The sequence below is a fragment of the Podarcis vaucheri genome (assembly GCF_965113315.1).
Source record: "Podarcis vaucheri genome assembly, chromosome: 4".
NCBI classification, from domain to species: domain Eukaryota; kingdom Metazoa; phylum Chordata; class Lepidosauria; order Squamata; family Lacertidae; genus Podarcis; species Podarcis vaucheri.
Window position 1 is genome coordinate 58,716,988 of NC_138762.1, and position 24,049 is coordinate 58,741,036.

At 43.1% G+C, this 24,049-nt stretch overlaps 1 protein-coding gene across 4 annotated transcripts in view; it reads left to right on the forward strand.

The window, feature by feature from the left end:
• PDE9A (phosphodiesterase 9A) overlaps positions 1-24,049 on the forward strand; it is a 66,543-nt gene that overhangs the window by 788 nt on the left and 41,706 nt on the right. The window contains exons 2-4 of one of the 4 annotated variants that reach the window (XM_082219860.1): positions 12,387-12,457; positions 17,639-17,716; positions 18,788-18,831. In XM_082219860.1, the coding sequence (XP_082075986.1) occupies positions 12,387-12,457; positions 17,639-17,716; positions 18,788-18,831 (193 nt within the window). Of the gene's footprint in view, positions 1-12,386; positions 12,458-17,638; positions 17,717-18,787; positions 18,832-23,646; positions 23,735-24,049 lie in introns of those variants that run through there. The other 3 variants (XM_082219861.1, XM_082219862.1, XM_082219864.1) reach the window with 3 other exon arrangements.

The following is a 24,049-nucleotide window of genomic DNA, read 5'->3' on the forward strand; positions in this document are numbered from 1 at the left end:
CACCTCTCTTTTGTGAAGCAGCCTTGAAATCTTTCATTTTGCAAATGACTATGGTAAATGGCACGAGAACTCTGGGAGCAGTCTTCTGGTTTCAGGATAGCAGAGATTTGGGGTGCCTGTGTGTATTCTTACTTGTTTGTACACTTTCTGTGTGCTCTACTAGAGATGTGAATGCAAAGTTACAGAGGAGTTTGGAGATCCAGCGCCAGTTCTTGTGCCAGCAGTTCACAATGTAAATACACAGATCCAAGCATTCGAGTGATTTAAGTAGTTTAGAGCGGAGGAAAGTGTATTAAAATTATACTGAGTTCCTTTCTGAAAATAAGGTCTGCTTTTCATGTCCTTTAATACTCTCAAGGTGACTTGTATGCATATTCATGCACGTGCATGTGTGTGCGCATGCACACGCACAGCAATAATCTTCTATCATAACTTCAAATATTGATTTAGTTGTGGTGGCATTAGCAATGTGTCAAAGTTAACAAAGGAGCTGAATTTGCAAGCTAACTGGGGCAAAATTACAGTCCATGGTCTGCCTTACCTGAGATGCCAGAGGGACCCCAAATTCTTTACAAGAAGCAATGATTTGAAAAAGCCAAAATATCTTATTTTTTTAGCTGTGTACTCCAAGTCATTATGGAAAGAGGGAATTGCAGACGGATTGTTCGCCTCTTTCCTCTGAATATCTAATTAGCTATGAGGACTAATTTTAGGATAAGCATCTTCTCTTCTATTCTGCCTTAATATAGTCTACAGCAGGAGTCAGCAAACTTTTTCAGCAGGAGGCCAGTCCACTATCCCTCAGACCTTGTGGGGGGCCGGACTATATTTTTTTGGGGGGAATGAATAAATTCCTATGCCCCACAAATAACCCAGAGATGCATTTTAAATAAAAGGGCACATTCTACTCATGTAAAAACACTCTGATTCCCGTACTGTCCGCGGGCCGGATTTAGAAGGCGATTCGGCCAGATCTGGCCCCCGGGCCTTGCCTACCCATGGTCTACAGCTATGCCACTCGGGGGGGGGGGGGGTCCAGAGATAGCTTTGTTCATCAGACTAGCCCTTTTCTATAGATTTATAAAACCCTTGCCATGTAATAGAATGGGTTTGGGGCAGCTTTGCTCTCAGGAGAAAGACTTGCTGCTGGGTATATAGTGGGGGGAATAGCAAGGGTGCTAGTGGCAAGGGATCATGGAAAAATAACAAAAAGTGAATAATAATAATAATTTAATAATAATAATTTATTATTTGCACCCCGCCCATCTGGCTGGGTTTCCCCAGCCACTCTGGGCTGCTTCCAACAAAGATTAAAAATGCATTAAAATGTCACACATTAAAAACTTCCCTGAACAGGGCTGCCTTCAGATATCTTCTAAATGCCAGGTAGTTGTTTATCTCTTTGACATCTGATGGGGGGGCGTTCCACAGGGCGGGCACCACTACTGAGAAGGCCCTCTGCCTGGTTCCCTGTAGCTTTGCTTCTTGCAGTGAGGGAACCGCCAGAAGGCCCTCTGCGCTGGACCTCAGCATCCGAGCAGAACGATGGGGATGGAGACACTCCTTCAGGTATACTAATAATAATGCCTTGCCTTTTAAAATTGCAGAGAATAGGTGAAGAATGACTTTTAGCAACCCTGGCAGTGATGCAGTGCATATTCATACTTCTCAAGCGGTTTATACCAAATAAGGTGTTATGATGTCACAGGTTCCAAGCACAGGACACTCGCACAACCATGGTGATCCACATTCTTAAAAGGTGTTGAAGACTTCAGTTGAAGCAAAATACACCTAGCAGGGCCCATCCTATAGAACATGAGACTCTGATTTTGACGGGCTTCCAGTCCATTTCCAAGGACAAGAAGTGCTGGAAATTACCTTGAAAGCTATAAGTGGCTGTGGTACCCAGGAAAGCACCTCCCCCACATGATTCTGCCTACTGACTGTGGTCATCAGAAGAAGCCCCCCTCTCCTCAACCCATCACCATCATAGTTTCAGTTGGTGGAGATGCAGGGACAGACTTTTCACTTTTTCCAGGAAGACCAGTTGGCCTGTTTTTTGTTGACATGCTAGCATATCATCAACAGCATTTTTGCTTTTACTTTTGGTTTGGTTTAATCACAACCACTACTCCTGCGGTGCTATAGTGTTGTGTGATTGCTGCTTTGCAGTTTGTGGGTGTTTTTAAATGATGTTTTCCTTTATTCTTTTGGTGTCTTGTGAGTCACTTCGGGGACCCTTTGGCCCAAACGAGAGGGCAGAAGTATTTTGATTAATAATCACAAACCCTATTAATTACAATATCTGCAGTAAGCAGGGAGGTTTCATTTTCCCCAAACAACTCGACATGGTTTTGACTGAAGAGGAAATGCAATTTCTCACTGTTAGGGGATATCGTCTGGATTCTCCACAAATAACACATTTCTCAGATGAAGGGAAGAAACAATCTGGAAAGATCCTAAGGGTGTTTGACAGCATTACTATATCCCACCAGTATCAACTTTCTCTTTCCTGCTTCAGTTTCACCAACGGTCATTATAATGGGTTGTCTCAGCTGTTTGTGTCTTGGCTTGTCTGCTTGAGGCCTACTGAATCCAAATGAAGTCTGCTGAGGATAGGCTGGACAGCAGCAGGTAGCAGAAACCAACAACTGGGTGGTAGCAGGAAATCTGGTGAAGGACAGCTAAGAGGAGTATCTAGGTTATCAGGATAATGAATTTGCTGAACTGTGGATCAAAGTAGACAACTTGCTCCATCACATGCCAGAATTGAACTGATTTCCTGTATGTTGATACAGACCATGGTATCTGAATTAAGCTCCAGCCCTCCTTGGTAAGGAAGGAGTCCTTAAACAGTCTATGCCCTGGTCAAAAGGAGCAAAAACTTCTTTGGTGCTCGGTGGTTTGTTGAGGTCCCTCTGGCATCTCAGAAAAGAACTGTGAGGCCCTGGACATTTGTTGAGGTAGATCAGATGGCAGGTGCCTGATTGTATGGTCAGGGCTGCTGGCTCCTTGGTCCCTTTCCAACAGTGCTTCTTCCTGTTTCACTGGGCTGCAGAGGCAACATGGTATCTGTGTCCACTGGGGACTGGAGATGCTTTCACGCCTTTCTCTGAATTAGTACGGTACCTGTATCTGGCAGATTCTGATCATACACAGAGAGATGCAGCAATTTTGCATGCTCATTTAAACCTTCCAAAGCAGGATGAGAAGATGCAAAATTGTAGGTTCTGCTCATGAGAAACAATTCAGATGGCCCATTTGCCTCAAGCATCTTTGGATCTAGAAACGAACTTAAGCAGCCAATTATTAGCATGCTGGTCATGTGATTTGGCCCTAGTTGCCCTCATCAATACATATTAAGCATCCCACAAACATGATACAGTGGTACCTCAGGTTACATACGCTTCAGGTTACAGACTCCGCTAACCCAGAAATAGTCCGGAACGAATTAAGTACTTAACGTGAGTGTCAGGGAACTGACATCGGAGCCAGAGGCAGAGGGAAGGCTCCCAAGTGATGCTGGAGAGGGACCCAGCAGGGAGAGAGGCAGCTTATCAGCTGGGGAAGGAAATCAGCGCAACACCAGGGATAAAGGGGGGCAGATGGGGGAATTGGCGAGAGGGCTCCAGGACTCTTCGCCAGACACCAGTGGGGAGAGCACGGGTCCTCCGCTACCCACACCCTCCCTGCGCAGAAGACTTCCGCGCAGGGAGAGTAGGAGGAGACTTGGCATCAAACAGCTTTTATGCTGGAAAAGGTTTAAGAAACGCCCACTGACGGATTCTGCTAGTGACTGAAACAGCCACGAAGTGAAGGGCTGTCCAGACAGAAAAGGTTTAACAAAGCAAACTAGCCAGGAGTGGCGGCAACTTACGCACGAGCAACCCCTATTATTATTACAGCGAGGTACCACTGTAGTGGGACCGAGATAGTGTCCCCTAAGTGCAATTTTTTAAAATAAAAATAAAAATCTGGAATGGTTAGCTTGATTTTATGGCTATGGCTATGGCTTGCAAGCCATAGCCAGGTCTATGTGAAGGCAGAAGTACTGCTTGTCCTTTGCCCTTGGATCATCCTTCATTCTAAGCATGTATAATATATGTTGATGCATATAAATTTCTTAATCATTCTTTTTGACTAATATGTACAAGGCTTCCAAAAAGCAAAATGTCAATCCCTCTCTAATGTGTGGTCTTTGTATCTATAGTGCTTTCTCTGTGACTATCAGCTCCTTATCATGAGCAGAGAGAGGTATCTGAATTCAGTTAAAAAGAACGACCCTGGAGCATTAAAACAACTTATTGCTGGCTTATTCCAAAATCTTGATTCTATGCCTCCTACCAGGTACAAAATGTCATATACTTTGAAAACCCTTCATGCAACACTTTCTAAATTGTCTCCCCACCCCACAAAAGAAAATAATAATAATTTGGAGTGAAAACACACACAAGCATCTGGCTTTATCCCAAGACTACTCTCTGAAGAGCACTTATTTTATTGAAGGACTTGGAAGATAGACAGCTGCCTGAAATTCTAATACAAAAACTTGCTGTCTAGATGTTATCCGTTTCATTTATCAGTGGTGAAATTCTATCTGTATGATGCTTGGGAGGGGGAGCAGAATCTGGGAAGTCAGGAGAGGCAGATTCTATCTCATTTAGTCAGGGTTCAGTTAGAGGTAATGCTGGAGATTATTTTTCTCCCTGCATAAAGATATAATTAAAATAACTTGAACTTTCATCTCCCAAAGAATGTGGTTGCTGGTGGGAGCTCATTAAATGGATTCTAAGCTATCCTTCGACTTGACCCCACAGGGAGGCAAAGTCCTCCTTGTGCCATTGTCCCATATATTTGAAAGGATTTCACTGCAAACTGCAAATCACAGCACTTCATACATTACAAAAGACATGGGCATAGGAGTGTGTGAGAGGGCTACAGATGAGTAATACCATATATAAAACCCCTATGAATGCATGGATCCAATTAGAGGAAACAAAATGAAATAAATAAAATAAAATAATTCCTTCCAGTAGCACCTTAGAGACCAGCTAAGCCAGTGGCGTAGCGTGGGGGGTGCCAGGGGTGCCGTCCGCACCGGGCGCAACATCTGGGGGGGGGCGCGCTCGCTGCCTCCGGAGTCGCCGAAGAGCCTCGGGCGCAGGCTGTAGCGGAGCCGCATGTCTCGCGGAACCGCCGAGCTGTGTGCGCGTCCGGGCTGAAGGCGCTCGCCGCGGAGGACGCGCCAGGCAGCCCCTCCTCACAGCCCCGCCTCCGCCGGTGCTGCTGCAGCTGCTGGGCTGTTGCATTTTCCTCGCCTCTCTGCCCCCCTCCTCCTCCGGGCAAGCGGCGTCGTTTGGGCGGCAGCGGGGGGCGCAAATTACTTGCCTTGCCCCGGGTTAGGGGGCGCAAATTACTTGCGTTGCCCCGGGTGCTGACAACTCACGCTACGCCCCTGAACTAAGCTAGTTATTGGTATGAGCTTTTGTGTGCATGCACACTTCTTCAGATACACTGAAATAGAAGTCACCAGACCCTTATAATATAGTGAGAGGGTGGGGAGGGGTGTTACTGAGAAGGATGGTGGGAATGGGTGATTGGCTGATAGGTGTGGTAAACCTGTTGATGACTGTTAATGACTGCAATTGGTCTTACAGGAAAAAGCAAGGGGTGAGATGGCTAAAAAATAGCTTCTCCTACTGGTTTCTTTGTCTTGTGATTCCTGATATCAGATTTATGTCCATTTATCCTTTGGTGTAGGGTTTGGCCTGTTTGTCCAATATAGAGAGCACTGTTGGCATTACTCATGGACCAATTAAAATGGTGTTGTTAAATTACATACGGTATTTACAAAGGGAATGTGGCATTCTAATAGGAGTAGGGGTGTTCCCCTTTTCCATCAGAAGTCCCTGCTTATTGGCCCCACTGCTAGCCTTCATTTAAAAAACAATAAATGGGGGTGTTGGGAACTCTGGATAGGTATTTAAGAAGTCGATTTTTGGGAACAAACAGTGGAAGATGAGAATGTAACTGGGTGTATTGACTGACTCTTCAGTGATACATCTTTGAGAGTTGACCAGACAAATTGTATCTACCTCCTATCAATATGGGGTGCAAAACGTGAGAAAAATATTCCCCCTCTGCCCCCAAAATAGGGGAGTATGGGTTAGATGGCAGAGAAGAAAGCCTGCATGATAAGATGCTAACAAAAGAAAGAAAGCAGTAACCTCTAGAAGCAAATAAGCAGAGGGGTTGCCTTCCTTCTGCCATTAGAAGGGAAAAATAGGTACATTACAAATACCAGTAAGAAGGCAAGACTGGTGGGAAGGCGGGGGGGGGGGAATAGTGTGCTAAATAGTCCTCAATAGCCACTTGTCAAAACAGAACATAAATACCAGGAGTGGAATTAGGAATGCAGACATGCATTCATTAAGTGATTATCCAAAGAGGGAGCGCAAAAGGGTCTATGGTACCATTCAGCAGGCGCCTTTTGTTTTAACCTTTAAGAGCCTGCTGAAAACTATTCTTATGCTTATGCCATCAATTAAGAAAACATATTTCCGAAACAGTTAGTTAGTTGGTGGCCTCTGTTTTTAAATTTTGATGTGCTTTTTTATTGTATATGCCTATTCTTCTTATAAACCACTTTGGTATTTTTTATGATATAAAGGTAAAGGTAAAGGTACCCCTGACAGTTACGTCTAGTCGCGAATGACTCTGAGGTTGCAGCACTCATCTCACTTTAAAGGCCGAGGGAGCCAGCGTTTGCTTCCACAAACAGTTTTTCCGGGTCATGTGGCCAGCATGACTAAGCCGCTTCTGGCAAAGCCAGAGCAGCGCACAGAAATGCCACTTACCTTCCCACCGGAGTGGTATCTATTTATCTACTTGCACTTCATGCTTTCGAACTGCTAGGTGGGCAGGAGCTGGGTCTGAACAACGGGAGCTCATCCCGTCGCGGGGATTCGAACTGCTGACCTTCCAATAGGCAAGCCCAAGTGGCACAGTGGTTTAACCCACAGCACCACCTGCGTCCCTTTTTTATGATACAGCAGTATATAAATACTTTCATAAATTTATTTATTTCATAAGTACCACTTGACTATAAAAAATATAAACTGAGTTTAACTAGGCTCTAAAAGGCTAGCAGCATTCTTTCAAAGCAGAGCTGGCCTGCCAATGAGGCAAGGTGAGGTGACTGCCTCGGGTGGCCGAATCCCCAGGGGCTGCAGATCCGGCCTCCAAGGAAAGTATTGCCTGCTGCCACCATGCATTCCTAGGAGGCCAGATCTGCTGCCTCTTCAGCAGCCTCCCCCCATCCCATCTCCACAGCATCCTCTCAGCAAATAGGAGGTGCCATTAGTCTCCTCCCATCCCTAGGGAGGAGATGGTGAGGGCTGCCCCCTGGGACCTCCAGGGTTCTGCACCCACCTATCGCGATTAAAAGAAAACCCCTTTCCCCTTGCTACAGCCTTTGATTCCCAGTTCAGCCATCAAGTAAGGTTGATTTGATCCGCAGTGTTGATCTTCACTCTGCCTCTGTTTCTGATGTAGATTCTTCCCTGGTGGGCGGCAGGGTGCGTGTGTCATTTTGTGGTTTGCCTCTGGTGCATTGAGCCAGCCCTGCTTCAAAGGCATATTTTTGGTGTGATTAAAACTGAATTAAACAATGTGCTGCTTTAGGTATTTGATGTTTTCAAGGAATAACAAGTGATAGCAGCATGGCTATTTCAAAAGGCTATGGTAAATATTGAATGCAGCTGGGGGTAGCTGGGGGAGATGAGCAAAGGACAAAATGTTAGTTCAAAATAATTATTTTTTCAACACAGTTTTGGGCCAACTTATCTACGCTGTAGCATGTTGGCTAGTGATAGAATTGCTGAAGTAGTTCAGGTCAACACTTGTTGTAGCTCAACATCACAACTACAAGTAGCTGCAGATGCCTCAAAAATGTTTGGAAGCAGGATGTGATGATAATGATGCTCATCTCATCTTGTCAAGCACCTATTAGAGCCATACTGTTCAATAGTTTCCAGTCTGAATATCTTGAATTAGATAAACCCTCTTCTAGAAAAGATAGAAAAACAGAAAATATATTATCAATATAGAAGTGGTTCCTATTTCTAAAAATTAAAAATGGGCAGACAGAAGCTACAGGTCCAAATCCTGACCTAGGCTCAGTTGAAGTTCAGAATTAGACTTCTGATCAGAATTATGTATTATCTCAGTCAAAATCAGCACAAGTTTTCATTAACTGTTTTGGAGTGTTTGAAATGGAAATATCAGTTTTCCATCTGCAAAACAGGTTTGGGGTTTGGTGACATTTAATTAGAGTTTTATGACTAGAGTGATCCTAAACAATCAGGGACCACATAAGGAATGCAACGACAATTTAGGGCATATGTAGCTCAGTGAAAATGGAGGCAATGTTTCCAAGGCTGGGCACACGAATAATCTTAACCAGTAAAAACTGAAATGTATTGTCTCTCCAAACTAGTAAAATGCTCTTAAGTTGCCTGGAGATGTGCAGCACGCTCTCTTCCCATTTCCAGCCTATTTGCAAGCTTAAAGAGGCAATGAGTGTATAAATAATAATTTAAAAAATCCTTATGTGAGTAATTGGTAAGTGCCCCCACACGTCTGCAGCTGTAAGATGCAGAGATGCAAGAGTTTCTTACTTGCGTGTGAACCCAGAATGCAAAAGGACATGCCAGTCTCTCTTCTGCTTGCATGACGAAGCTGTTCTGTGTATCCTGTTTCTAAGTAGGAAACATGAGGAAGCCCACTGTGGAGTGGGATGGATTTCTGAGATTCCCTTCTGAAAGGGTCAAGGAACAACTTTTTAACTACCGTAATTTTCACTCTATAGGACGCACCTTTTCCCCTCCAAAAATTAAGGGGAAATGTGTGCGCGTCCTATGGAGCGAATGCAGGCTCCTTGGCTTCAGCGATAGCAACGTGAAGCCTCCGAAGCGCAGAGGGAGCGCTCCCTCCGCGCTTCGGAGGCTACGCATTGCTCTCACTCTCCAGGCTTCAGGGATAGCTACCTGAAGCCTTTGGAGCACAGCGGGACCTCACGCTGCGCTCCAAAGGCTTCGGGTTCCTTTTGCTGAAGCCGGGAGAGCAAGACTCTCCCGGCTTCAGCAGAGAGGGAGAGCTGCACAGTACCCCTTCAGCGAAGCGGGAGGAGAAATGGAAGGGGTTCCGTTTCTCCTGCCGCTTCGCTGAAGGGGCGCTGAGCAGAGAGGGGGAGATTTTTTTCCCCCTTGTTCTCCCCCTCTAAAACAAGGTGCGTCCTATGGTCAGGTGCATCCTATAGTGCGAAAAATACGGTGCATTGGGACCTATACATATAAAGTGGGTCTACACTGAACAGGGAGAAGAACCATGTCACCTGCCCAGCTTCCAGTGTTGTCCATCTGGATTAGTCCTGCCCCAATGCACTGAGTTGTAGACATCTGACAAGGATGACTGTGCTAATGGGTCCTGGTTGTATGGAGCACTTATGCTTGTAGAGGCAGCTCATTAGATGCCTACACTTAATTGCAAACACTAGGGGATTGGGCAGAGCCCAGCTGAATGACAGGGGGTGTGTCCAGTTGTTTGCCCCTCCCAATGGTCACTTGATAACTTCATGTGCTTAGGGCGACATGTTATGAAAAATTACCCAAGTCCACCTCTGATTGTGGTTCACACTTCCTAGACCAGTCTGCAGTACAGATGCTCATTTTGAAAAGAAGTTGCAAGGCTTTATTTTTCTTTGGGGTCAGCTATGTACTGAAAGTAGCACAGCAACCTTTCTAGGTGGGTGCTTCCTTTTTGGGAATATAACAGCCCCTTTACATCAGATTGCTATTATTTAAAAATAATAATAATAATTCTGCAGTTCATATCCTGAGATGCTTATCAATTGCTTTATGAGTCATGCTGCTTACCTGGGCCATTTGCAAAACCCCAGGGTAGGATAAGGCAAATGAACTTTCATTAAACTGTACTGTAGCATCACATATATTTATTGCATGCCTTGATTTGGCTTAGCTCTCGCCTCTGAATGCTTGGGGAAAGAAAAACAGATGCTAAGTTTATTATGTCCTCCAGTTTTGGTCTTAATTAACCAGGATAACTATCTGACTTTCATTTGTTCCCAATTATATTACCATATCCCACTTATATTGCATTAATTCTGTTCAATGGTAATTGATTTCAAGGCTCAGTGGCCCAGCACATTTCAGAAGTTCATTCTAAGTTCAACAGCAATAACATCAGATCCCAATTTATTGCATCCATCAGCCATTAGCAGATTGGTAACATTCGGTCTGTCTATTCATTTGCTCTGTCAATCCCTCAGACCACTGTCTGCTGGGATGTTTCCTTCTGCTATGATTGCAGGAAGATTTGTATTTGAGTTATTTAAAGAAAAACAAAACATTTCTTTATTTCTATGACTGTAGCTAGATAGGAAATATCAAAAACCTGCCTCTGTAACAACCAGAAGAGCCCATTTGTTCAAAATGGGGTTTTGCTTTTTAAAAACCACCTTCTGTTGAGAAAGATGCGCCCCTGAGAGATGGGCTGTCCTGAATAAATTGATTTTTAAAAATGAAGCCCGTGTGAGCTTTTATTTATTTATTTATTTTTACATCAGAAATGTTTCAATGGGAATGAAAGGAATGTGTTCAGGCAGGCACAAGATGTCACTGCTATTGTTCTCGTTTAGCTTCTTAACAAGTTTATCCAGTGTTTCTCCTCTGAGGGGGAAGGGTGAGAGGAGGTGTTGAAGGAAATTGGAACATGAGATAAAAGTTTAATATTAAATTATAATATGATATTGATAATAATTAAACTTGGAATAGAAAAGGGGATAAGAGGCAAAAGCTGTTGCAGGAAGGAGAAAGAAAAGAATGTAAAAGGACCTGGGAGCAGGAATGGTTTGTTTAGGGGGAAGGGGGAATAAGTTACAAGTTGAGGGTGAAAGAAGAATGGGAGAAGAAATTACAGAGAATGGTAAGACATTCTGAGAGGCATGAGGAGACAGGAAGGGAAATGTTTTTGTATTTTTAAGGCTTCTCTGCTTAGTACCTCTGGGTAGCAAATTCTGCCTAAAATGGGGACTGGACTGTCGCAAAAGCTCCAGAGCAAATGTCTGTAGATAGCTTCAGAAAAACTGATTTTTAATTATAATGTTCTCTCCTGAACTTCTCAGTGACTCACCTTCCTCACCACCCACCCACTCCACACACTTTTGAGGCCCAATCCAGTACAGAAGTATTATAATGTTAAACCCAGGGCTTTTTTTCAGGGGGAACTTACCAGAACTCAGTTCCGGCATCTCTCAGGTGAGTTCTGGCACCTGTCATGTAAGTGCCATTGCCATTATAAGAGAAACAGGGACGTGTTCATGGCACTTTCCCCCCTAGAAAAATAGCACTGCTAAACCCCCTTCAAGGCTATAGGTACTTCCCTTTTCATAGCAGCTATAGCAGCACTGCTGTTTCTTGGCAGCACATACAACCCTCAACTTTTTTTACCTCAGAAGCTTAACTAGTTTTATATTGGCAATCTTCTCCACTAAGCCTCTGACTGCCAGTTCCCGAGAATCACACGAGGGGAGATCTCTGTTCCACTCAGGTCTTGCTTGTCGGCTTCTCCCAGGCATCTGGATGGCTACCATGAGAACAATATGTTGGAATAGATGGGTCATTGGACTGATCCATCCGTCTCCTTTTCTCAGGCTAAACACTTCTGCCTCAGGATTGACTGATCTTTCAAACTCTTTCATGCAATTTCCCTCTTCAGCATGGCTTCACTTTACACAGAGGCTTCAAATCTTCTGGGAACAAAAGGACTGAGTTAGTGGCCTGATATCTCTGGTGGTGCTAATCTATATCACAAAAACACTGCCTTGTCTGTCACTGGTGCTTTTTTGTGAGCCTATATGAAATAAAATGATTTTGTTTATTTATTGCATAGATAAAAACCAACTTGCAAAAATTACAGATTGCTTCTGTGTCCTCTAGCAGTTTACTGTGTCCAGCTTGTGTGCACATGCAAATTATGCAATTCAAGTTGGTGTGGCTCAAATGCACCAACTTAATGACAATTTCATCAACTTTACTCTCCTATTAATGTTATTTCTAAAGTTTGACTTGGATTATCAGACTGCCCTATATTTACTTCTTCTCTTCTCAGACATAACCATATAAAAGAACTTGAAAGGCTTGCAAGAGTAAAGAATAGGAACCATATTATATTCAGTCTTATGAAAAATCAAATAAATGAAAAAATGTTAGGTAAATTAATGCTTTATCTACAGGGTATAGAATAAGATTGCCTTTGGAAGTTCTCTTTCTTCATTTTCTCTTAATTGCTTCTATTTCCTTTGGAAGGTGGCCTTCAGTAAATACTGTAACTCAAGAGATATCATGGAACTCTTCTGTATTGCAACTGGTTTACCAAGGTAAATATTTTTCCAACGCAGTTCTATTTTTTATGAATGCTACTTGTGTTACTTTTCCAAAGGGCTTAAAGTGACCCCAACTGAGTATGAGTATTCTGAGGACTACTATGAGTGTGAATTGGTTGGGTATCTTGCTAGCTATGGCCTTTTCATAATAAGGAAGAAAATAGGAATCTCACAATGAAATTACAGCATGGAAAATATAATGTAAATATATTCACTTTGTTTGTTTCATTTGAAAACACTGTAATCTTCTCCTTTTGGTCTCAAAAATGGTACCCACAAGCAAAAAACATCTAAGTAACAACCACAAATAGAACAACATACCTGCATAAAACTCTAAGGAGACCAAACTCCTGATACAGCTCTGAGCAAATGTCCATTGGGATAATAGCATGATGTCAAAAAGCAGGAAGAGAAGTTCATCTAAATGCTGAAAATATGATAAAGAGATCAAATTTGTCATTAAATTTAAGTGTCTTGCTATTGTCTACAAGCACAAACATGAAAGATAAAACAGAATAAAACAATCAAGTATATAATATACAGCAATCCAATACATTCATTTATTTATATTTATATAAAAACATTTTTATACCATCCTCTTAAAGGTAAAGGTAAAGGACCCCTGACAGTTAAGTCCAGTCGCGAACGACTCTGGGGTTGTGGCGCTCATCTTGCTTTACTGGCCGAGGGAGCCGACGTTTGTCCGCAGACAGTTTTTCCGGGTCATGTGGCCAGCATGACTGAGCCACTTCTGGCGAAACCAGAGCAGCACACGGAAACACCGTTTAGCTTCCCGCCGGAGTGGTACCTATTTATCTACTTGCACTTTGACGTGCTTTCGAACTGCTAGGTTGGCAGGAGCAGGGACCCAGCAACGGGAGCTCACCCAGATTCAAACCACCGACCTTCCGATAGGCAAGCCCTAGGCTCAGTGGTTTAGACCACAGCGCCACCTGCGTCCCGTATATCATCCTCTTACAAAATGTTAAATGAATATACAAATAACTGCAAATAACCAGAAGCAAAACAGAAGCACTGCATGCTTGAAAGGATAGGAGGTAAGGAGTCAAATGTACCTGGCGGGAGTGACAGCTCCACCACTTGGGTGCTATTATGGATGCTTTTCAAAGGAGCCCTTCCTGCCTTTTATACCTTCCTTGAGCTCCTCCAGATGACCTGTTAACTGAGCATTCACCCTGTTTGCCTGCACAAAGTTTACATGGAGATTATGCAATGTTTGACCTTTATGGAGCATTTGTTCTGATTTGCTTTTATGGAGGTTATATGTCTTCCCACTAATCAGTTGTCTGTCCCACACTTTTTAGTACATTTGCCTCTCACTTTTGTAACCACAAAAAGTTGGGTGGGGAGTTAAGTGGCTCTGTTGCACCAGAGTGTTTTAATTCATGTTTGTGCACAAATCTACATTTCCAGAATGCGATTCAATCCCTCCCGCAAAACACTGACATCCTGGAAGCAACTCTTGACTCTGGATCTTAGACATGTTTGTAACTTTCATGTTCAGTAATATGCATTCTATCTGAGCTTCTGGTATTATGGTTTGGAATAACTTTAAAATTAGAACAATGCCCTCTCTCCCTCTTATTCACTATCCAATCCTGCAGCTTCTCCTGCCTCGTAACTCTCGTCTCCTGGCTGTTACAGGTTCCTCCAGTTCATTCATCCCTGCCTGCTCCACCACCGGTGGAGAAGTGGCAGTGGCATAAGCGCTGATTTTGGGTGAGATGGTGCGAATTTCTCATGAGATCTCACTAAAAACATGCAAGATCTCTCACATTCCACAAGATCTCACATGTTTTCAGTGCCGCTTCACCACCTTTGGCAGAGAAGGTGGGGCAAATGAGTGACACCTTGTGGGCTTCCACCATCTGAGGCAGTGGCCGCAACCCACCTAATGGCTGTGCTGGTCCTGTCTGGACTGTCTTGTTCCTGCTCATGTGTCTGCCTACTCCCCTTGAGAGAAACCAACACTGCAATTTTTATTATAATCAAGTGTTATATAAAAGTTGTGAAATAAGTAAATAAATTTAAATCTCTCTCTCAAGCACAAAAGCAGGGGTTAGACAAAAAATTTCCCTCTCTGAGAGCAGGAACATTATTTTCATCTTCTGAAATGAGAACTAAACCTGGACCTTATTTTGGATATCAAGGACATAGCACCATCACATACTTCTGTTGGCTCTCAAACATCTCTCCATCTTCTCAACAATGTGCACAGAGGTGGGATACAGTGCCATCCATCACTACTGACATCAACCGAAGTCAGCCATCGACTTCCTTTAGATGTGGTTGCTGATCTGGCCTGTGCCACCATCATGCTCTTTGGACAGCAATGCTGGCTTATGTGGCTCACATCCCTGTATTTAGAGTGGCACACGCAATAGCAGATGGCACAGTAGGGCTGCACTGCTTACTCCCCAGCCGAATTGCTGCTGGATACCAAGACTGGGGATGACAAGGAGGCGACAAGGTTGTCAGAACCACCCCATTCCTCCCCATTTCCACCCTGGTGTGGAGCAGCGACCCAGCTGAAGGGTGAGCAATTTAGCCTCTCCCATGCCATCCGCTACTGTTCACTTCAACAGAACATGCACTGATGGAACCTTTTGAGGGTTGGATCATCCAGTTAGAAATGCGTCATACTTTATCTTAAAGACTCATTGATAAACAGTATGTAAAATGTTAATAAGTAACATACGGTTTTCTAAATGACTAATAATGTTGTTATAGAATCAAGCAGGTGACTAGATTATCAGTGCTCTTCTAATGTCCTTAAGGTAGGGCCAGCCAGAGAACTTTTGGCGCCTGAGGTAAGATGTGCCACCGCTGAGGAGGGAGGAAAGGCAGTGTAGCCACTGTGCAGGAATGTCTGCTTTTTTGTGAGTGTCCAAGACACTCTAGGGTGAGTGTCCAAGGCACTCTACTAGGGCTGCAGGGCAGACAATGTGGCACATCTTTCTAGCCACTTTCCACCTCTCAGAATTAGCTGTCTCGTTCTGCCTCGTGGTACAGCCGGCCCTGTCTTAAGACATGTGCTGTTCACAGTCACCCATGTTAACCATTCATAAATTGCCCTTGCATTAATAAGTAGAGCCTTGTATAAAGCTTTGCAAGTCTGCAGTGCAATCAAGTCAACGTTCCTCACTGTTGCTGCTATGTGTGCCTGCTCTCTGCTTCCATCAATGTAGGTCAAAGCACATCACCAACCTGTGCCATGTTGCCTTAGAGGTTTTAGTTAGCCATCTAAGCCTTTCAGGAAGAAATTCATTTTTCTCACAAACATGGATTCAATGTTTTATTTCAGTTCGTCAACTCAGAGATGCCAGGATTAACCTGCCTGGCAATTGTGAGCAATATTTGACCCAGAAAACAGGTCCCCCTGGCCTAGATATGCATGGGCTGGGTGTAGCAAGAGAAAGATGCTCAGCATATGCTCAAATACACTCCTCTCTGGAGACCCTGCAAGTGCCAGAGAAAATAGTCATAATGCCATCAATTCCCAAATGCGCAGATGCTCAATCTGTTGTTTTAAATGTGAAAGAGATCTGACTGGCATCCCAGAACACCCTCCCTACATGAAAGCCACTATATAGGGCAAGTGGAATCTGTTCCAGATCACAGTATCTTTCTATCCAGAACATTAAACCCTGTAGAGATGCAAGAGGCAAAACACTGAGAGTCTGATGTAAGGAAACTCATGCCGTGTGAAAATAGAGAAGCAAATAATCTCAAGGATCCACCTTTGATTTTTCTGCTTCCTTCTCTTGTATTCACATGTCAGACAGGGATCAGGGCTCACCTGCAATGTCAGACATACCTTTGGCATTTTGTAAATAAATGCATCGTGATGAAGCATTCTGGAATGTGCTAGAAAAGGTGCTAGCATGGACTGGGAAATTAGCCATACTAAAACAAATGCAGTAATGTTTGACCTTGGTGGTATAGATTTTTTTATAAGAAATGAAGTTTTGCCTTTTAGAAGCAGGCTTACACATGAACAGCCAGTGCAGATGCAGTGAAACTGAAAGAAGCTTGAGAAACCTTTGTCCTTGTTGATTACTAATAGGAATGCGCATAGGAGAAAGCAGCTAAGTTTCATAATAAGTGAGGGTCAGGATTGGAGCTCTCTTTGAGGCCAGCTGGGGTGACCCGAGACCACTTTAACCCTTAGTTGCCTATCCCTCTGAGAAGACCTCTTCTGACTGTTATAGGAAGCAAGGAAAGGAAAAGCTTCAAGCTTACTCATTGCACATTACAGGGAAATGTGAAAAAAGATACGAGTCACCTGCGTTTCCTCTTTCACCACTTCCTGTATCATAAGAGAGAGAGAGCTCAGATTAACAAAACAATGCAAAAGGTATCACTGTTTATGACAAGTATCAAAGAGACAGCACATGCCCGTTTCAGAATTTTACAGCAGGAATGCTCCATGTAATGAACCAGACTATCTCACTGGATATATATATTTGCTCACTACATATTAATTCTACCTTCTCATTTCCATCCATGTCACTAGAAGCATACAGATGAACCGTGATACAGTCAACAACTGCAGGAAGTGGCAATAGGAGCACATTCACAAGCCATGTGCCGCTTGTGGAGTAGCCACACTCCCAGCAGCCATGCATTCAGTGCTAGTGCAGAAGGCAGGCTATATGCATCTAGGTGTACAGGTAGCCCCCAGTTTATGCAGGGGTTGCATTTCGAGGCACCACACACTTTGGTGAAATCGCGTATGATTGAAACCCATTAAAAAAGCCCACAAACAGCCCGTTCCGCCCCAGCCCCCTTTTAGTGACATTTCAGTGACGTCTTTATGACATTTCCGGGTCACTTCAAGGTTTGATGCACATATTGAATGTGCTTAAATGAGGGACTGCCTGTACATGCATATGCCTCTTCCACACAATCAAGAACTCTTGAATGGTCAGGGTTCTTGTTTATGTAGATGAGGCCTGTAGGGCGTAGCTTTACTTGGGCACTCCCAAACTAGTTTTTGTTCTTCTCTTAAATAATCTTAGCCATTTTCTTTCTTTCTCCCAGGTTGCAACATTTGCTTGATTTGTCAAAACAAAGATAGTAACTTGCAATTAAGTGGACGAGGTGGCACAAGAGACTGGTTAAATAAACATAGCTTTAAACATTGTTTTCCAGGAATACAACCATTTCACTTTTCACAGTAGATGACTGCATGGTATCCATTGATCCTACCATGCCAGCAAACTCAGAAAGGTATGTATGTTTTCCTATAACCAAAGCAAGTCCAGAAGAATAATGGTATTACTTATCAGTTGTGTTTTATTTTATTATTTTATTTTTGTATGTAAGGCATAGATAATATGCAATGGAAGACAGCAAACATTTACTAAGAGTTTTCCCCCAGATCAAATCTCGTCCCAAAATAGCAACAGTCACATGCAATAAGGAAAGTGATTACACTGGAAATACACTGGAAAATGTGGGATAAAAATTGCTTGATACCACGCTGTGTAACCTCCCTGCTAACAAATCAAAATGAATGCTCAACCAAGTGCCAATACCATCTCAACTCCCCACAAAGTCTGTGCAACCAAATCAGGACAAATGCTCATTTGTTGTTAACAATTTATCTGTAAGTGACCTAAAACTAATACGGCTCTAAGGTTCCTTTATTTATTTTTTCCCTTAAAATTATATGCATGATTACAGCATGTGTGGTTAGATTAGATTGGATTATTAGAGCATATATCTGTGGAACAAAATGCTGCAACAAAACAGTTAATGTGAAAATGCTTTTTTTCCGTCCCACTCAGTTTCCTCTGGAGACTCACATTTCCTAATCCTCCTTCTACTAGGAGAAGCAAACCAAAACATTATTCTGCACACAGACATTTTTGGAGGTGTGTACTCATTAATGCATAGCCCAAGGCTCTTCTTTTCCCAAAGCTCTTCATAATTTTCCCAGGCTTCTTACAATCTGCTCTGGTCATGTTACTTCCCCCCCCCCCGCCCCCTGCCCCACTGCAGTTGCTTATGCTGCGAGTTTTATTCACCATTTTCTTCCCAGTCTATTCCTTGTGCTCAAGCAGGGAATGTGCTGCAGTGATCAATTCATATTTGTGTGGCTGCATGTGTTGTCGACGCTGCTTGAACACAGCCAAGAGCCTGTGACACTCAAGCGGGAAGGTCTTTGTGAAATGTATGTTCTTTTCCCTAATTAAATTTTGAGCATAACCAGTTCTACAAGCAGCCCTTCTTCCCATGTTTCATGACGCTTGCATCATTTGAAAATGCATGCTTTGACTTCCCTTTTGTCTCTTGCAGAACTCCATACAAAGTAATACCTGTGACCACTGGGCAACAAACAGGTAAACTTTATTTTGTCCAAAATCAACTTTGGCATGTTTCTCAAGTTTGTAAATCCATATTTAAATGGACTGTTGAATAATATTTCACCTACACGGGATTTAATCCAGAATAAGTTAGGTGCCTTTAAAGCAACAGAAGACTTCACTTAAATCTCCTTGGTTTTAGCTCTGCTCATCATATTTTCGCTGTGGGAGCTATGTTTTCATAGTATCAGCCCATAAATCTGCTATAACTTCTAAAGCTCTATAGTACAGTGGTGGGAAAGGCCCTCAGAGCTGGCACACACATAAACACAAAATCTGGTTGCCAGTGTTTAAATTTTACAGCAGGTACCCATGGAATGAACTTGTGATAAAGCAGTGCCCACAGCACTATTGCAACTCGTAAATGGCACCTAAGTTTTGTTGGAGTTAATGTTTGCAACTAAGGGCATGTCCAGGCTGTTGCTATTCTGTAGATAGTATTCAATCACAATCCAGGAATTTAGATTGCACAGTTGAAGTGGATTTGGTTGTCTCGCACAACGAACCAACTTCCTCCAAAATTCAGGCTTTTCCCAATCAGGAAAGTGAGTGGAAAATAATGGAAAGTGTGAGATAACAATTGCTCAGTGTAATGTGAAAAAAATCAGAACAAGTGCTCAAAAAGTAGCCAACTTTGCATATCCTTCCTGAAAACTTTGTGCAAACAAAACTGGGAAAATAGTCAGTAGACAGGTGATCTGGAAGTGATGAAGCTTGCTGTAGCATTTCTGTTTTGAACTCAAGTACAAAAATGCCCAAGTTCAAATGGCAAAAGAAACCACATCCAGTTGCATCATTTGTGAATGGCACACGCATATTTAAATGGCTGCGTTTTACATGCAAGAAGCACAGAATTTTAGCCCAATCCTTTGCTCATGGCCAAAGCCATTAGTGTTAAGTGCATTAGTAAACGGACATTTAAATACTCATGTGCCATTCACAATTCGTAGTACCACATTGTAGGGTGTTGTTGCTATTTTTGCCACTTGAACTTGGATGTTGGTCATACATGAGTTCAAAATGTAAAGCGTGGATCAGCCCTTCATACTGAAGGGTGGGTAAAGCAATTATCTGATGATAGTGAAGATGATCTTTAAAACATTTGAGGGGAGTTTGGTAAGAAAAATTGTGTTTTACAGTACCTTGTCCCCAATCCAGAGGAAAAAAACAGTTAAGTCCCACCAACTTCAGTGGGACCACCAGAACTAACTTTCTGTAAATAAGGGTCATTATATTTGCTTTTGGGTGTTCAGAGGTATAGACTGCTGCCACTTGTGTTTTCAAACTTAAAGGCTGAAAAGGCACACTTCAAGAGAAAATATGAGACTCTGGGGATTTCAGCTGAGAAAGGGAAAGAAACCTACATGCTGAAGGCTCCTAACAAAATCACAAAAGCTGACAGGCATGGAGCAAGCTAAGAAAGAAAACAGATGGCAAAGGAGAAGGCCAAAGAGGTAGTGTTTCATAAGCAGAGTTATCATTTCAGAAGCAGTTAAATTGCACCAGGCCTTTCCGCAGAACTACACATGTAAGGGGAGAAGACTGAAAATGTTCAGTTAAAATGGAGGCAATTCCAATTTCAGAAGTACTTGTGGAATGGTTTTTTAAAACAATAATAATAGTTCCAAACAGCAGCAATGCTATTCATAGTAATGCCTCACCATTTATTGAGCCTCTTTCGTTTATTTCTTCTTAGTGCTGTCAGTTATTGATTCCTTTATATTTTCACTCATTCTTTCCCATTTCTGGATGGGAGACCACATCTAGTCATGGTGAAGCAAGGGGTTGAGTGGGAAGAGTAGCAGCCACAGCAGCATGACCACTGAAACATTTTCTTTTTGATGTCTGCTTAAAAACCTTTTTCAAGTGAGGAGCGCTACTCCACCTTCTCACCCTTGTCACTGTGTGCCTCTTCAGAAAGTGAGCAGGTGATGAACAGGCAGCAACAACAAGAGCAAGCAGGGGCAGCGGGCTTTGGGGGTGTGCCCCCTGTGGGACTGTGACCTTCAGCAGGTGCCCAACAGTTGCCTTAACACCAGCCTTGCTGGAGTGGAAAGATCTGTAGGAACAGGCCTGGCTCACCCATGAAGTGGAGTGAAGCTGCCACCTCAGGCGGTGAAAACCCTTGAGACGGTACTCCTGTGAGTGCCCTACCTGCCCTGTTGCATCCACTAGCAGAGAAGCAGTGCAGCATTGGTGCTGATTTCCAGCAAGTTCTCGCCAAAATCTCATAAGATATTGTGGGGTACGATGATCTCACAAAATTTCAGTGAGATCTCACTGGAAATTGGTGTGATCTCACTGGAAATCAGTGTCGATTTTTCCACCAATGGCACTTCCCATTTCTCCTCAAGAGGCAAAACAGGACATGCTGCTGCTGCTGCTGCTTAGGAAACAGCACCTAACAAAAAAAAACCTTGAACTGAAACAAGAATAAATGGCTGTACCCTTTTTGTTCCCTAATGGGTTATGAGGTAAGAGATGGCAGAGACTGAAGTATTCATCACTGCTTCTCTGTGGAGCATTAGCTTCTTATCACATTGCCAGCCCATGTCATAGTCTCTTCATCTTACGTGGAAGCATCCTTGTCTACAGCTATCAGTTGTCATGTCTATGCCCTTCCGGTGAGCATGCAAAGTTATCAAATAATTGACAGAAAACAAAGACGACAACAGTTTTTATCTCCAGGGACCTCAATAGGAATAGGAATGTTGGATCGGTAGAGATTTATACAGCTGTTCTGGTAGGAGGCTTGTGTAAGACACTGGGAACATGGCTCTTGATAGATGAGCCAATTTATGGTGTTTACAGAGCTTCAAGGAAACCCCACAGAGTTTGTTTAAAAATTAAAGATCTGCCCTATTGCTCTTGTGCCAGTTTTGCGATCTGACACCAAGATTAAATTGTCTAATTATGTCAAGACATGACACATTTGGATTAAGCAAGAATGTTTTGCTGGCAATTTCATCTCCATACAGAACACATCTCTCTCTCTTGTATTGACTCACAAGGCTTAAGATTTATCACAACAGTGCTGGAGGTGGGGGTGGGAGGACTGTATGCAACACTTCCATTGGCCTGGCTCCTGGTTGCTCTTTTGAGTAAGGCTTTCTGAATCTCAACCCAGCCACATGAATTATTCCCAGGGAGTGGTAAAAATGAAAACCAGAAGTCAAGGGTAGGGCATTAGTGGTATGGAGTGTTGTTTTGTGTGCTTGGTCTACTGCCCAGTTGTATCTGTCAGGTGATCATGCCAAAGTTTGTTCACAATCACTGCATCTGTAATATGAATTTGTCCAGCTGATCATGCTCAGCTGTGTCACAGGTCAAGCATAATTTGCCTGAGTAGTTATTATTTGACCAGGCTGCTTTGCAGATATATGCACAAACGTCCTTGCTTTTGCCCCTTAATCTTGATGATCACTGTGAATCTATGCAAAATACAAAGGCAGTTGCGCACATATATATATTCGTTAGTGTTAACTCTTTAACCTTTGGTGAAACTCTCATAGACAGCTGTGTGGCCAAATTGTGTTGCCAAACTAAGCGGCTATTTGGTGATTAACATCTCCATGTGAGCCAATTTCCCAGTCGTTTCCTGCAAAATTGAAATTGAAATCTGGATCAAAAACCTTCATGTGTGTTTTGTGTAAAGTGTGGATGTTTATATTAACAAGTGGCTCTCTTCAGGAAAGGGTGTTTTGGTCATGCTGTGACCATGAGAGTGTCATCTAGTAGCAAAGTGGAAATGGGCCTTCTCTGTGGTGGCACCTACTTTTTGGAATGCTCTCCCCACCTGGTTAATTGGGAGGCATCAACTGTAGTGTGTTTTGGATGCTTGCTTAGTTTATAGATCATTAATTCTCAGTAATTTGATATTGTGTATATTTGTGGTTATATATTGTTTCAATGTATGTTTTAGACCAGGGATGTCCAACAGGTTGATTGTGATCTACTGATAGATTCCTGGGTTTTGGTAGATCGCAGTCGATCGCTGGGTCCCTTTCCTTAGCGCTGGTAAAATCAAACCCGGCCCCACCCCCTTGCCCCATCCTCCACTGCTGCACGATCTGCAGAACAGAAGACAGAGTTTACTCAGTGAGGCTGTTTGTTTCCCCAGCAATTTCCCCCCAAACCCTTAAAAAAGGGGCTCCTCCATAAAAAAGCTACACAACTTTGACCTGAACCCCCCCAAAATGGGGGTAGATCACTGCCAGTTTTTAATTCTGTAAGTCTCTTGGGAGTTGGCCCCCTCTGTTTTTTAGACTTGCATGAAAAGAAGCGTTTGCTGGGTGAGGCCAATGGCCCATCTAGTCTAGAATCCTGTTCTAGACTATTGGAAACGTCTTCAGAATTTGTAAGCGGTCTAGAAATTAATTATTTTAAATAATTAAATGTGCATGCATGCAGCATGCATGTGCCAACATCATACTCTGGGAGAGTTTCTCAGGAAACAAATGAGCTTTTCTCCATATTCTGCAAGACAGTTAGTAAATGAAAATCCAATTCCGAATTAAGTCAAGACAAATTTGTGTTGTATAGAAGAAGCCATTTCAACAGGGACTAGTTTTTTCACTTCTGTCAACAATCCCATCTTCCACAGGACTCTTTAAAGGTGGGAAAAAAATTGTCCTCCTTTACAACTGCTTACCCTGAGCGCAAGCCATTGATTCCACACCATCCACACAGGGTGGATAACATAAGAAGCAGGGAGACAGGTTTGCCCATGAGTCATACTTCTTTCTCTTGTATTCTTGAACAGTGCAGTTCTGCACAGTCCCTTAATCAGACCAGCTGCAGCTACAGTCTGTTCCCTACAAAACTATTCCAGGTGGTTCTTTGCAAAGGTAGCTGTGAAAGACCGTCAAGAGCATTTGAGGTATGTGCCGCTTCATTACAATGCATGTAAAATGAAAACCTGCATAGAACTATACTATACAGGAACATAGGAAGCTGCCTTATGACAGACCAGGTTGTTTGTCCATTCTTGCCTATTTTCCAGGGTCTGTCCCATCACATGCTAGCTGATCCTTTTAACTGGAGAATCTGGGGGTTAAACCCAAGACCTTCTGCGTACAAAGCATGTGCTCTACCACTGAACTTTCATCCCTAATTCATATTCATTGTAGCATTAAGGAGATTGTTCAGTCAGTTCAAGCATCTCTGCTTGCCCTGCAGAACAATCTCCCCTCCC